This window comes from Rattus rattus, chromosome 11, assembly GCF_011064425.1.
Source record: "Rattus rattus isolate New Zealand chromosome 11, Rrattus_CSIRO_v1, whole genome shotgun sequence".
In the NCBI taxonomy this organism is placed as follows: Eukaryota; Metazoa; Chordata; class Mammalia; order Rodentia; family Muridae; genus Rattus; species Rattus rattus.
In genome coordinates, this window is record NC_046164.1 from 66,914,466 (window position 1) to 66,930,059 (window position 15,594).

At 47.5% G+C, this 15,594-nt stretch overlaps 1 protein-coding gene across 3 annotated transcripts; it reads right to left on the minus strand.

Moving 5' to 3' along the window:
- Positions 1-6,343: 6,343 nt before the first annotated feature.
- Tmem128 (transmembrane protein 128) lies at positions 6,344-15,393 on the minus strand. Of its 3 annotated transcripts, XM_032916608.1 has the most exons (5): positions 15,288-15,393; positions 13,456-13,597; positions 10,943-11,101; positions 8,538-8,644; positions 6,344-6,916 (listed from the first exon to the last, which is right to left on the minus strand). In XM_032916608.1, exons 1-4 carry the CDS (start codon positions 15,376-15,378, stop codon positions 8,545-8,547), a joined length of 492 nt encoding a protein of 163 aa, XP_032772499.1. In that variant the 5' UTR covers positions 15,379-15,393; the 3' UTR covers positions 6,344-6,916; positions 8,538-8,544. The 3 variants fall into 3 exon arrangements, with proteins under 3 accessions (XP_032772499.1, XP_032772497.1, XP_032772498.1); XM_032916606.1 differs by lacking the exon at positions 15,288-15,393 and having other exon boundaries at positions 13,456-13,790; XM_032916607.1 differs by lacking the exons at positions 6,344-6,916; positions 15,288-15,393 and adding an exon at positions 8,083-8,144 and having other exon boundaries at positions 13,456-13,790.
- Between the last annotated feature and the right edge of the window lie 201 nt (positions 15,394-15,594).

Genomic DNA, 15,594 nt, shown 5'->3' on the forward strand with positions numbered 1-15,594 from the left:
GGTTGTGTCCCCGACCCCAAGACTTTTGGGTGGGCCCACAGGGGCTAAGCATGCATGGGTCTTTCTCACCTGTGTGTCCTAATTTCTGTGGCTACTGGTGCTTTTTGACCTATGAGTGGCTCAGGGTAAGAAGCAGGGGATAGACATCTTTGGGGTCCGTTTGATCCTTGTGGGTGCCTGTGTGGGAACCTGAGCGCGAGCCTGGGCAATAACTGAGATTGGTACCGCTACACAAGAAGTCATCCCTCGGTATCCTCTTCTGGAGATGCTCCCAGAGGGAGGTGAGCAGGGGAAAAGGGTCCCCGTAGTCTCGAGAGTCCAATTGCTTCCATTCCAAAGCTTTGTACTGAGACAGTCCCCTAGGCGCTCCGCTCCGGTGCCAAGAGGAAGCGCAGCGGATTTCTGCGAAAGAGCTTACTATGGTTGGCCGTGACCTGGTGAGAGCCTGGAGCCCATCAGTGTGGTGCGAGAGGGCAATGGGGAGCAATCGGGACATAGGGTTCGGAGAGGGCAACGCGGGGCAGAGCACAGGCCGAGACGCCCGCTCCACCTTGGTTTTAACGCTCTGCTGTAGCTGATTTCAAGTTCTTCATATTTTAACAAGGAAACCCACGGTTTTTATTAGCAGGACACTCTGCACACGGACACGGCAACAGCTGGTGGTGACTGCTAAAGGGGGATGGGATGAAACGGGGCAAGACGTCGTGGGCCCAAGGAGCTCTGGAGACTTGCCTTGACTTCATCATTAAATACATTTGTTCATTCTAATTATATCTAGGTAATCCACACTGAGATATTTTCTGCACTCACTTAGCCCTGAAGACTCAGCCAATGATCAGATGAGGTCCTACAGCAGACAGCTGCCACCCTAAGGCAACTCAGCCCTTCCTGGAGATACAAGCAACGCTGGAAGACCCCTGCCAAGAAGGTTGAGAGGGTCTCAGGAGGAAGCAGCAAGCTCCAAGCCTAGAATAGCTATCCTATGGAAAGCGGGAGGCCGGTGCAGACAGGGGCTTCCCTTGTGTGGAAAGAATGATTGAAATGACACCAGCGGGATGCCTCCCCAGGTAAAGACACTTGACACCAAGCCTGACCACCTGAGTTGGATGCCCAGCCCCCACTTGGCGGAAGGAGAGGACAAATTCCTTACAGGTTTTCCTCTGACCTCCTATTGATCCACAGTGATATGCACACACCCTCGATAAATCACTAAATAAGTGACTGCAACTTCAAAAGCCCACAAATGTTACCCTGGTCAGTGCCAAATCTGTCACTCTACAGATCCCAACGAATCTTTGCTTGCCAAGGGAACGGATCTCAAGAAACTCTGCAACTGTATCCTGTCACTTTTCCTGCATGCCTTTCCCAGTATCATGGGGTTGTTTTCCTTCTGGAATGATGGAGAGCACCTTCCATACAGCTTCCTGACCCCTCCATGCACGGTGCTGGGCTAGGCATCAAAGTAGGAAATCCACACAGACGGAATACTACCAACTGCCCAAGAAATTTCACCCAAGTGGGGCTACTTTTTCTCTGTGTCCTTTCATTTTCTAAAAAGACCTTGTAGTAAACACTAAAATGGGCTCTGAGCTAATACCATGGTCACGTGGGTGTATGTGGGGGGGTGCACATACATGTGTGCATGTGTAGAGACCAAATGACAACCTTAGGTGTCACTCGTCCAGCACGGTTCCTGCTGCCTATTCCGCCTCAACTTGTCACCTAGGCTAGGATGAGTGAGCCCCAGGGATCCACTTATCTCTGCTCCTCAGTGGGGGGGTTGCGCATGTGTGCCATCATTCTGACTTTTTTTTAAAATGGATATTCAGAGGATTGAGCTTAGGTTTTCATACTTAAGAGGCAGGCTAAGTACTTACCGACTGAGCTAAGGCTTTCAGTCCCTCCTGCGGTCACACCTCTCATTAATGTGTGTGAGGTCTCATGATAATGAGACACCCATAAGTGAACAGATGAGGATGTCAGCAACAGTCTGATAGGACGCCCTGTGCGGCCAGCCCAGGAGGGAAAAATCCCCATTTCCTCCATGATAAGAAGGCCCAACACAACCCTACCTCTCCCAAGCAGATCCGCAGAGTAAGGTGTCCAGTGGGCAGCTTACTGCTGGGCTCATTGTAGCTTTCTGGGTATCAGTTTGCTAAACCACCCAACACTGTGGGTTCCTGCTGGTCATAGTTCTTTGGGGGTGCATGTTCTTATACAGTATCCATTTGGACATCCATCCTCAGTCCTCTTTCCCACATGCCTTGGTCTTCAGATAGTTCATCTTTCCAAGTCATTGATCACTGAGCCTCCCAGAACCATGGTCCTAGGCAGGTTTCTGCTCTTTACACTTCTTTATTCAGACAAGACAGACCATAGGACACACCAGTCAATCATTCTGCACACAGGAGGTTTTATTGACTACTGTCCATCAGGGTTGGCAATGTGTGGGACTGCAAGACTGTAGTTGTCCACTTTAGGTTGGTGCCGTCTTGCCATGCTCCTGTAGATGTGGATCAAAGAATCGAGGCCATGAGGCAGATGTCAATCTCAAAGGGATAATGGACTACCTGCTGGTCAACTTGTTCTATGTTTTACATGCCACATCTGCTTGACAACAGACACGACTGTGTACTTGTAACCATGTGGTTGGCTAGATCAGATTAATATCTAGCTCATAATGGAAACTGTGGTCACTTAATTCTCAGAAATAGAAGAGTTGTCTGATGGAAAAATAACTTATCTGTAAAAGGCCATTTGACTCTACAACCCTTTAGATCTGCACCGTGATTCTCCTGTTGGTTCCTGCCAGACATTATCCAGCCAAAGCTGCCTCATGTGTCCTCGGCTTTGTTAGACTGTAAGATCCAAGCCAGAGCAGCTGAAAGTACAGGCTGGTGGACTAGAGTCATCATATCGCTGTTCCCCAGTCAGAACTGGGATGCTGACTTGTAGGCTCCACCCGTAAGTCATACATGTATTTAAGGATGGTGAAAGCCACAGCCCTTCCCTTTGGATCTGGGAAATCCAAGCTGCCTCATAGAGATGTCAACAAAGAATGAACCCTGTAGCCAGCACCCATTGCTTCACTTCAGTGAAGCATTTTGGAAGGGGCTTGTCCAATCTCAGTTGAGTCTTGCTCCTGTGAGGCAGAAACAAGGTGTCCCTGCCAACTCCTGCTCAGATTTCAGATTCTTGAGCAGAATAAATGGTGGCCGTTGTTTCAAGCCACGTACATTAGGGTGTGGTTTGTTATGCAGCAATAGATACCCGGAACATACAGACGAAAGTGGGACTTGGTCCAAAGATCAAATGAGACCTGGGAGGCTTTCTCTGTGACCCCTGTTGATGGGACATAGAGCTACGTAAGGAAAGTTCTGATGGTCACAAAAGAAATGGTGCGAGTGTTGGGGGCGGTGAAGGATGCCGTGGATATTTGGCTCACGGCATGCTGGACTCACGTCTGTTCATTCCTGCCAGGTATGAGCTGGCAAGGACAAAGCATTTCATATCCTTTGTGATTCCTTCGTATCACACACATGACGGACTCATCCCCTGCACTTCACATGCCACAATGAAGTTTCTTTTTCACTCTCAAGGTTCTGTGGTGAAAGCTCAGGGTTTTATACACAGTGGGCAAGCACCCCATCTCTGAGTCATATATATATCCCCAGCGCTTTTTAAAAAATCGAGACAAGATCTCCTATGTAGCCCAGACTGGCCTCAAACCCAAAAACCTTCCTGCTTCAGCCTCCCAAGTAGCTGAGATCACAGGCATTTATTATCACACTCCCTGTAATTTCTTTAAGAGAGGAACAGAGATGGACAATAAACAGGAAATTCTCTGGTGGTTTTGCAGTATAGAGGGATGAAAGAAATAGGCCTCACTCAAGAAACATGAGACAGTTTAACATGACGTTTATCTGCAAGTGGGAAATCTTACATTTGTCTGTCCACAGGAATGGCTCCCTCCACGCCACGTGGACTGCATTCCAAGTAAAGGATGTGAAAATTTGGAAACTGGCCATGGAGACAAAGGCCTGCAACCCCAGCATTAAGAGAGCTGAAGTAGGAAGTTTACAGGCTCAAGGCCAGCCTAAGCTATGTAGCAAGTTCAGGGCTGGCCTGAGCTATCCAAGTCTCGAAACTGCTGACTGAGGGAAGAAAGACAAACTACAGCAGCCCTTAAGGCTCAGACGGTTTGGAAGTGAATCACATTCCAACGCCACAGGGACAGAGTTCCTCAGCTGCAGACCTGCAGGCCTTTCGTGAATTCATGTCCTCTGTGGAATAAGCAATCCTCCACTCTTGGACTTGCCCACCTTCTCAACCTTCCCTGACCTGGGACGGCTCTGCTGCTCTACTCCCTTGTGTGACCAACAGACTACAATCTCAATTCTAAAATATCTGGAGACAACTGACTAGAATATTTAACTCTTTCCACTTCAAGGATGCTAAGATTCCAAGAACTTGTAAAAAAAAAATTTTTTTACATAAACTGTAAAGACTGAAGGAGTGCAGGTCCATGCTAGAGTTCTCACAGAAGTGAGGCCGTGGGCTCCACCTCCAGCACTGCCCAACTTTCTTTTTTGTTTCGTTTCTTTTTAAATAAAATTTATTCATTTGTGTGCATTGGTGTTTTGCCCGCATGTATGTCAGTGTGAGAGTCTTACACACCCCGGAACTGGAGTTGTAGACGGTTGTAAGCTACCATGTAGGTGCTGAGAATTGAACCTGGGTCCTTTGGAAGAGTAGCTAGTCTTAACTCTGAGTCATCTAGCAAGCAGTAGCGGTGCATGCCTTTGATCCCAGCACTATGGAGGCAGAGGCAGGTGCTGGTGGGTCTCTGAGTTTGAGGCCAGCCTGGCCTACAGACCCAAACTTTCAAGACCATTTACTCTAACCTCAGCCACTGAAGCCCAGTCCCCAGTCCCTCCCCCTAAACTCTTAACAAGATCTGCTTAAGGAGAGCCAGGCTTCTTTTATTTTGTAAATACAGTATGTGTAGTATACATGTGTGCCCACATGCTCACATGTGTGTGCACATATGTAGTGGAGTATATGTGTATGTGTGAAGAGTTGAGATTAACATGGGGTCTTCCACTATGCCTTATATGTTAAGGCTGGGAGGGTCTCTCTACTGAACCTACAGCTTCCCTTCTGGGTAGTCTGGCTAGCCAGCTTGTTCCAGGGATTCCTTCCGACTCCTGAGCACTGGGACCACAGGTAGGCTTCACCTACCTCTGGCTCTTGTGTAGGCTCTGGTTAATCCAAACTCCAGCCCTCACATCTGCACAACAAGCGCTTCTCTCTAGCCACACAAGCCCTTTTGTTTTTCTATTCTACATAAAGCAGACTCAGTCAGGAACATTAAATCTTGCTTTAGGTTTCTTAGAAAAACCAATGCCTCCTAAGCCAGGTCCCAGAAGACTTGGGGAAGTCCTCATCTGGTTCCTGTCCTTGCCATCTGGATATGTTCCCACTCACCCTAGCACCCTGGCTTCTCCAGGGCTGTCTCTACCCCAGCTGCTCACTAGGACCACCCCGGAGTGCTTCAAGCAAGACAAGCAGGCTTGGATCAGAGCCTGAGGGCCAGGGCAATGTCCACTTGTTCTTCACACTGACCGTCAAGGAGCAATGCCTCATTCTGTTGTCACAGTTGTCACCTTGATGACTAGAACTTACAACATTCATCACTCACAAGGGGTGCCCCTCCCCTTGGCTGTTTAGATGTGGTGAGATGGCATGACATCACTCGTTTCTTTAGTCACTACAATAAAAGCAAAGGCTGGGGCTGGAGAGACTGCCCATCAGCTAAGAGCATGTACTGCTCTTGTAGGATACCAGAGCAACGGAGTCTTCTTCCTACCATCTTAGTCGGACACAGTGTCTGTCCCTTGACCACTTGGGGTTTAAAGCGTAGACTAAATTTTAAAAATTCAAGCCAGGACAGTTTATGTGAGTGACTATCAGAGCCATGTTCACTACAAGGCCAGACAGCCACTCTACCACGTGTAGCCACTGGTAGGTCCGCCAGCCTGTCCTGGGCCACCAGTGCTGACGTCCTTGTCCAGCTGGCTCTGGCCTGGTCTCCATAGACCTCCCCACACAAGACGACAAACTGGCTTGGCTCTACTGAGTCTACTCTGTGTCTGAGCCCTCATACAACCCAGTTTCTCTTTCCCTCATTATTCTTGTTCACTGATGATGCCTCTACTGTGTGCCAGTCACTTAAGAACAGGGTAGCCTACTCTCAGAAGAGGCTACATTATTTCTAGTTAACTAAATACAAACAGCAAAAGACGGAAGCTAGCCCCAAATTTGTATTAACCAAATGCACAAGAAAGTTATAAAAATATTTTATTGATGTTACAGAAAAAAAGTATATATACTTGAACATTATTAAAAGAACTTAAGTTGAAAAATGTTAAAAACCCAATAACTTACATAAGATAAAATCCAGAATAACAGGAAACCATAAGACACATTCGGTCCTCTTACCTAAAAAGCTGTGACAAATACGAGCTCTCCAATGACTACTAACAGTGGCAACACGATTCTGTCATGCTTCACCCAACCACCTATACAAGGGCAGCTAGCCTTCAAGTAGATGGGCCAGACTCTGTAAACCTGTGGGACTGTGCTCCTGTGAGGAGCCACTACCGTCTCCAAAATCTGACAGATTAACGCTTGCTGCTCAATAGCTCTGTCTAACACAAACTGCTGAAAATCAATCACTTGTTTTGAACACCCAAGAGAAAGATCATTTATTCTGATTTCCACAGCAGATCTAGAAAGTCACCATTTTTCCATGGAAACAACTCACTTCAGAGACACTAGTGCACAGTGAGCTTCTCCTTTGTGTCAGCGGACAAGCTGGACGCTTTGTTCACTTTAAATGGTCATGTTCTTAAGTCTGGAAGAAAACAGCATTTATGTGCCAAGTGAAACATCGCAAGCTCTTGAATTCCCATTAAAAACAAAGTGTTGCACCTGGAGAGATGGTGCAGTGGTGAAGGGCACGGGCTGTTCTTGCAGAAGACTGGGGTTCAATTCCCTGCACCCACATGAAAGCTCACCATCTCTTTAACTCCAGTTCTAAGGCATCCTGTGCCTTCTTCTGGCCTCCGAGGGTACCAGAGGCACATGTGATGCATACATACACAAACAAGCATATATACAAACACTCATACACACAAATATATACTTAAAAAAGAAAAACAGGGCGATCTGCACGGCTCCCAGCACCACACTACTCTCACTGTCAACCATACACCAGGCACGTGGAAGTCCAAAGCACCCAAACACCTAAGAACAGCCAAATCGTCAGAGCCCAAGATCTCCATCCACTGGGGCAGGGGTGTGAGGAGAGAAAGGTGGGAACCGGGGCCAGCCAAGCTGTGGGGATAGGATACAGGGACTCTAAACCTCCTAAGGTGAGACGTGCACAGGAACGAGGGGTCCCACAGGTCTCACTGGTCTCTGGACACAGTTTGATGCTGGAAGACGTTTGTGTCAGCGTGATGATGGCCAGCAACTTGCCTCTGACTAGTGTACCTCCACACCACACTCCACACTAAGGGCCGCAGGGGGCACACACTCAGTCAGCTGGAACACCCTGGCCCTGAGCCCCGCCCATCATTCTGACCTCCACTTCCCTGAGTCTCACTTCCCCTGTGTGCAAGTAGCCCCTTTCAAGAGGATTTTCTCCAAGTCAGATGTATCTGGCATGAGGGGAGGAATTATAATGTCTCTTTCACCCTAATCCTAACACCCTATACACTTATTTAATAAATGTTTATCAATACTCCCAACCTGGGCAGGGGCTGGTCCACAGGGACACATAAATTCTCTAAATAGTAGAAAAAGGGCAGAATTTTTTAAGATTCATTTTTATTGTATGCACCTGATTATTTGCCTCTGTGTGTGTGTGTCTGTGTGTGTGTGTGTCTGTGTCTGTGTCTGTGTGTGTGTCTGTGTATGTACAGCACATGTGCGCCTGACATCTGCGGAGGCCAAGGTGTTAGATCTCCTGGATGTAGAGTTACGGAAGTTGTGAGCCACAACAGAGATGGCAAGAACTGAAAGCAGACCCTCTGCAAGAGGAACCAGTGATCTTCACCAGTGAGCCATGTCTTCAGTCCCCGAAAAGAATTTTTTAAAAAGGGCTAGGGTACCATTCACCCAATATCTATAGAAAATGGCAGAACTGTCCCAAGCTGGCTAGGATCTCCTGATTCCCATACTACTTCTAGGAGCCATCCAGCCAACAGTCATGCACACAAGGTAAAATGGCCTCTTGTGAGCTTATCTACATTGAGACGAACATGTTGTCTTTGAAAGGCATGATGCTGTCTCTGAAAGCTGAGCACTTAAAACTGCAGCTTGGGAGGTGGCCTCGGTCCTTGCAGCCGTGCTCACTGGTGAAATGCTACAGCACAGACACAACAGGAAGCGATTCCCAGGCGGCCTGTCAGGGGGCTCTCAGGAAGGACCTGCAAGGTTCCACAGCTCACCATGAGAAATAGGCATCTTACCTGGAGCTCATCCGAGGAGTGAGATGAACATCACGACCCCCATAAACTGGGTGAACAGCAGCAAGGGAGTGAAAAATGACCACACATTCCACAGAGCCAGGTTGAAGCTGAAAGAAACCAAACCAAACAGCTGACACCAGCAAGGATGACACAAGTATATTACCCTCCAGAGTCCGGGTGGGAGCTCTGCTTGAGAATGTCCACCCATGCAGGTCTTCAGACCCGGCATCATGACCTGATGGGAAGGAGAGTTCTTTTTTTAAAGATTTATTTATTTCATATATATGATGAGTATATTGTCACTGTCTTCAGACGCACCCGAAGAGGGCATCAGATCCCATTACAGATGGTTGTGAGCCACCATGTGGTTGCTGGGATTTGAACTCAGGACCTCTGGAAGAGCAGTCAGTGCTCTTAACCGCTGAGCCATCTATTCAACCCTGGGAAGGAGATTTCTGCCTGTGCTGAGAGAAGCTGCACTGTGACCTGGGGTAACACGGCCTCTCATCGCTAGCATGTGGGATGGCCCTCAAACTCAAATGGCTGCTGACTACTTTATCGTCTCAGGTATTATCATGGGAAAAAAGTGAAATGGCTCTTAAAATAGCATGAAAAACCAATGCTGTGCATGATGCTATAAAGCCTTCATCCCAAAAAACAGTATTCCTGTCACCAAATCAAATAAAACACTTCCAAAAAGCAGTTGAGTTTCAGTGACTGAACTGATAGAAGCAGAAGCTATCAGGGAAAGCATATAAAATTAAATACGCTCTCCAGACAGCTATGGGTTTTAATCTGTAATCCTGGAGAAATAGAGATGTCAAATAGCCACAAGCCATAGGACTAAAACTAATTTGATGGTTTTTGGGATGTTCCTGCTACAGAATGCAAAGTAAAACAGCACCCTTGGTCCACCCTCGCCTTGGTCCACCCTGACCTCACAGTGGCAAGTGTCCAACTACAGGCGGAACTGGGTCAAAGAAAGGGCGTTTGAGCGGAATGTACATAAAGAATTAAGATTTTCCCAAAAAGCAGAATCCAGTTTACATAAAGAAAACCCTAAGAGCAGAAGCTTGGTTTACTCTACATTTTTTTTTTTTTTTGTTATTTACAAGTTTTTCTTCAGTGAGCAAGTGTTACCTTTCCTTTTCTCTTTTCCTAAAATAGCCTCATTTCTTCACTGAGCATACATGAATTTACAAAGTGGATTCCCGCCTGCAACAGGGAATGGGTTGAACAGTCCTGGCCTGTGCACACTGGGAAAGGCATATAACCTTTAAAAGGCACAGCTACTTCCCCTGCAGAAGAACTACACGCTACAGCGTGCCACTAGACAATCTGGAAAAGCATGACAGGCGTCCCTTCCTACCTAGGGATCATTAGCTCGAAAATCTTGCAGAGACACCAAGTCTCGAAATGCTCAGTGGCCTTACGGGAGCACTGCCTCTGCAGAGCACCTGCGACCTTCCCCACGTCCTTATGTCAAATCCCTAGGATCCTTGCAGTGCCACACACTGTGAACTGCTGCCCAGGGCGCTATTCACTGTGTTGTTTAGAGAACAACGGAGAAAAAAGGACTGAACATGTTTAACACAGAGGACATTCACTTTGGGGGACAGTGGCTGGTGAGACAGCTCAACCACCTAGGAAGAGCCTGATGCTATGTAAGGAAGCTGGAGGAATGGACATTTAGATGCACAGGCCTTACCTTTCTGGGTATATGCATACACACAGAAGCCCAGCAGAGAGCAGGGGGCTCCTAACATCCTTCCAAGCAGCACCAACTGTAAACAGCCCGACAGTGTGGCTGCATAACAGATACACTAGGATTCAGTTACACGGTGGTGTGACAACTGGAGTGAGTAGCTGCTGGGAGCAAACTACACGTGAACAGCACACACTGCGTGTGTAGAGTTAAATACTAAAGACTGGTGACTGTACTGTTCAAAACACAGACAAACAGAACAGTGTTTATGGGATGCACAAAGAGGCCAGAGAGGGGGCAGCGTTTGCCCGTGGCAGGAAGGCACAGTGAGGCAAAGGGAGGGGTCAGGAGGGACCATCGGGACAGCAGTTCTACTCCTCCCCAACCTAAGGCAGCAGCACTCGCCCTGTGATCAGCTCACTCGGCTGCACTTGGTTTTCCTTTTGTCTCATCCATCACAATGAAAGACACTTAATGAACAAAACACATCGCAGAGTATGCGCAGAAGTCACCTTCTCTGTCTTAAAGAACTAAGGCTGATTAAGAGAGAAAGAAATTGAGAGGAGATCCCCAAAGAGCAGTGTGCCTGGGACCTCCTTTTCCCTGGTGCACCTCGAGGCTTGATTTGGGTTCTGGGTCCCACTCATCGTTACCCGAACGCCAAGTGATTGCTTTTCATTCACACTCAACATCCACTCACCAGACCCCTGCTGCGATGAAAGTTGCGGTTGTGATGGGCACCAGCGTTGGGTACTTGACGTCATATTCTTCAATCCCACGATACCATTCCAGATAGACTATGCAGTAAAATGCAATTGACAGGCTGACAAACAACAAGGCCCCACCAAAGAGAAACCAACTGTGGAGACAAAGAGGAAGAAATCGGGTTCAGCCGTGCTGGGGGAAGTATAGGCCATAGCCTTGGCTTGGTAGGGGGCCTTGGGCATTCACCACGTTGACACCAGGCCTGTGCTTTCAACTGTTGCTCATCCCCACAGCCCTGGCCCAGTGTCTAATGTCTATACTGCCTCTGCCACTGGAGGGCATGTGGTCCCAGGCCCCCCACTTCATGCTGTGGTTGAACTGTGTGGGGTCATTTCTGATGGCTACTTCGCTCACATTCAAGTCCTAGGAAAGCCTAATGAAAGGACACACACCTAAAACCCTAAAGAGTCGACCTTCCCAGCATGGCGGCACCAAGCAACACCCCCAGGCCCTCCTGGCATCCTGCCCAAGCCCTGCCAAGCAGGCACCATGACACCTGGTAGTGAGTCTGCTACAACAGAAAATACGCTGCTGAAATCAGAGGCGTCCCTGCCGCCATGCCAGACCCACCCTGAGCACCACCCAAGTTATAGGTCACATAAGAGCAGCCGCTGAGGTGGCATTTCAGATACTCTGCTCTCTCCCAGCAGGTTCTAAACCAGCAGAGAGCTGAAGCTGGCCGGCTGATTAAAACCATGTGTCAGTTTTGTTACTGATGGAGCTGAGGGAAGAGCGTGGCTCTGGGGAGTGCGAACAGAACTTCTCTTGACACTAAATCCCACACACAGACATTCCTTGGTTCCAGACCCCGAACTCCCCCTTGTCCGTGTGGCCTGTGGGAGTGTGGAAATAAAAGCCTGGAGAGCGAGCGGAGTCCACCCCCTTCAGGAAGCAGACACTCAAGAGAAAGGTGCTGGGCCCCAGTTCTCCATGTAAAACTCACTTAGGCAAGTCACATGACCTACCAAAGCGCCAACACACGGAAGAACAGGCATGGGGTGGGGATGATAGTGTTAAAACATTGCTTCCTCATAAAAGATCGAGCAGTCTCTTTCTCAGAATTTAAATGAGCCACTTCACGTCTCGAGTGGTTCTACCTGGAGACTTGGAGGACTGCATTTCCCATGATTCCGCATGACCAAGTTCCTGTCTGCATCTTTTATGGCTCTGCTGCTGTGTCTAGCCACTGTTCCTGGCACATTTAAACGTATTCCTCATGTGCCAGGTCAGACACCACCTACATCTCCCCCTTTTCTGATACCCGACAGCCTCCACATTATTCACGCATGGTACATAACCTCTGCTCCGTGGTCAGCCCCTGGGATGAGAGAGGACAGGATCCGCCCTTGGGTATGAAGGGCTAATTGACACTAGGACTCAGACCTAAGCGCCTGACTCCTCCCACTGACCTTCAAGGCAACTAACTCTGAGTCACACCCTCTAATCACCCCCGTGGTAACTACTCGGCCCTAACTGCTCTGAAACACACCCTTCCCGGGTCACAGTTCCCACTCCTCCTCTGGTTCTCAGGCCTTTCTTCTCCAGTCTTCTGGAGGCACAAGTAACAATTTTAAATTGCATCCATACAAGGTACAATGGCACAATCTACTGCATGTAACATGGTAAAATGACTATTAGAATCAGCTTACATCAGGTAGCTAACAATGTATATATAAGGGTAATGGAAGGGGTCCTGAGAGGACGACATAGGATGACTAAGATCTCACATACACCGTACCCCCGAAACTTACTAGGCTTATATGTGCAAACCTGCACCTTTTGGCTAAAGCGTCTTGCTTTTTTCTGTATCACCAACAGTTGATTCAACATCATGTCTGATAGAGACTAACAATGCCAGAGGTCAACAGTGTGCACGCACATGTATATATGTGCCTGAATGCATGTGCACGTGCATGCGCATGTGTGTATATGTAGGCCAGAGGTCAACACTGGGTGTCTTTCTTGGTCACTCTCCACCTTCTCTCACAGATGTGGAGCTCCCTGATTCAGTCAGTAAGTCCAGGGATCCCCATCTCCACCTACCCAGAGCTGCGATTGTAAGCACCAAACTGGCTTTTTCTTTTCTTGTTTTCTTCTTTTTTCTGTTCTTTGTCTTTTAATGTAGGTTCTGGGTATCAAACTCAGGTCAACGTGCTTGTAATAGCAAGCATTTCACCAACCGAGCCAGCTCACCATCTCTTACCTGTTTTGAGAATTCAACTGACAAGCTAAAACACACGGAACATGAAGCAACGAGGGATTTTGTTCTTTTCTTTCTTTTTTTGGTTATTTGAGACAGTCTCGCTAACGTAGCCCTGGCTGTCCTAGAACTCGATGTGTAGATCAGGCTGGCTTTGAACTCAAGAGATCTACCTGCCTCTGCCTCCCGAGTGCTGGGATTCAGAGCACGTGTCACTCACTATACCTGTCAAAACAAGATTTTCTTACCTATTGGTGTGAAAATTTTCTTTAAAGGTTTTAAAGAAATCAACGTAATAGGTCACAACGATGGATGCCAAAATCCAGAATCCAGAGTGAATGTTAAGTCTTGGAAGAGGCCTCTCCTTTCTCTCAACAGCTGTGGGTGTCTCTATAAAATAGGGGAGATTTTGAGTTATGAACTTGCCCAGTGTTTTATACCAGATGAAGTCATGTCCTAGAGCTTCCCAGGAACTAGACCCCCACCCACTACAGTGCCAACTCCTTCTGTCAGACCATGAGCATAAGTTTATGGAGGGGCAGAGATGTAGCCCAATGGTAGAATACATCTTCAGTATGCATGAAGCCTTGAGTTCTACACCAAGAACCAACCAAACAAATAACTAAAAAGGTAGATTAACATTTGCTGAAATGGTTAATAGGTGCTCACTAGAAAATATGCTCAATATACTACTTATTCCTGCAAAAAGAATCTTGGAATCTTAAACTTTCGTAATCCTCTAGATACAGCAATGGCATCCAGAAGTATGGTCATTTATTTCACATTTCCTCTAGGAAAGTAATTAGTCATGTTAACTACATAAAATGTCAAAAGCATGGGAAAGAAAGGATTCTGTGGGTAAGATGCTTGCTGCACAAACATGAGAATCCGAGTTCATCCCCAACACCCACATAAAACTGAACATGGCAGTGTATGACTGTAACTCCAACACTGGGACAGAGACAGGTGGATCCTGGGGCCAAGGGACACCTAGTCTCAAAAAAAAAAAAAAAGAATGCAGAGACCAACAGAGGAAGACGCCCAACGTTAATAATCTCGGGCCTCCAAAAGCACGTGCACCAATTAATGTGTGTGCATACATTAACAAAAAGAAAATGCCAAACACAGTAAAACTTACACAAGGTATTTTAAACAGACATCAGCTTTTGGGGTAGCTCCAACATGGAATGGAACACCAGAGCTCTAGCCCCAGAACACAGCATGGACTGCAGGGTTGATAGGCAAGTCATGGCTCTCCCTGCAAACAAAATGAAGGAATTCTAGCATGCCCTCTCTGTATTGTCACATGAGGACTGCTGGTCTCCAAGTGAGGTCCGGATGACTATCAGAGTCTCTGGAGAGGTTAGCACTGGTCCGGATGACTATTAGAGTCTCTGGAGAGGTTAGCCCTAACACAAATTCTTGAAGATAGTCTCAAAATGTATACACTTTCATGCCTTGGCACAATGTTGCCAGTGTTTATTTTGAAAAGCTAACAAATAAACAAAGGTTCTACAACATCCAGGTCAAATGGCTCTAAAATAAACCGTCTCTCATCCTTGCCGTTCTCCAGCCTATAGGCAACCAACATTATCAGTTCCTATGGAATTTTCTTATTCTGTGCATCCACAGGGGGGAAAAAACACATAACGGATTGTAGCTGGTACCCAAATGGTGGCATGTCAAGTATTGTTCTAAGGTTCCTTCTGAAAACTACCCAAGGAGACATAGAAAAGTCTATCTGATGTACCAGGCAGAGATATATCTCATCCAAACTAGCTAGCTTTCTGCTGACAGGCAGCTAGGTATATCCATCCATCCATATCACAGCAAAGCTGAAGTGAAACACTCTGCATACGTCTTTGTATAGGTTCTTGGGTTAATTCTTAAGGCTAGGAAAATACGGTTAGTTTTCATTTTCAAGGGTGTTTCCAAACTGGTGTGTTAAGTCAGCTCTCCACGGAATGCGGAAATGCAGCTCAGGGGAGGATGCGAGGGTTGCAAGACCTGTCAGGACCCTGGACACCGACTCGCGGCCCTACAAGGTAAGCCCTGGGACCGAGAATCTGGGGAGCCTCACCTGGCTTGGCCTCCTCCTCGCAGTCCAGCTCCACTTCGGGAGGAAATAAGTAACGCCGCCGAAGCTGTTCCCGAGCCCACGGAGCGTCCATCTTGACGCCCGCCAGTGCGACGGAAGTGACTGCATGCAGCACTTCCGACGCCAGGCCCAGGGGCGGAGTCTCCGGACGCTCGGATTAAAACTGTATTACCTTGGCGGTTTTAGTGAGCAAAGAACCTGCGCTAAATCACCAAGACAAATTTGAACTTTAAAATACTGATCTCTGGTCTCAGGAGCAGTTAGTCCCTGGGTTATTCCTATCTATGGA

Bases quoted from the DNA above. Each gene is read 5' to 3' on its own strand.
- Tmem128 (XM_032916606.1), bottom strand. From the start codon at position 13,775: ATGTATTCTACCATTGGGCTACATCTCTGCCCCTCCATAAACTTATGC. The intron at 11,102-13,455 runs GTAAGAAAATCT...TTGTCTCCACAG, and splicing joins GAAAATTTTCACACCAATAG to TTGGTTTCTCTTTGGTGGGG. The intron at 8,645-10,942 runs GTGAGTGGATGT...GGTTTCTTTCAG, and splicing joins TTCATCGCAGCAGGGGTCTG to CTTCAACCTGGCTCTGTGGA.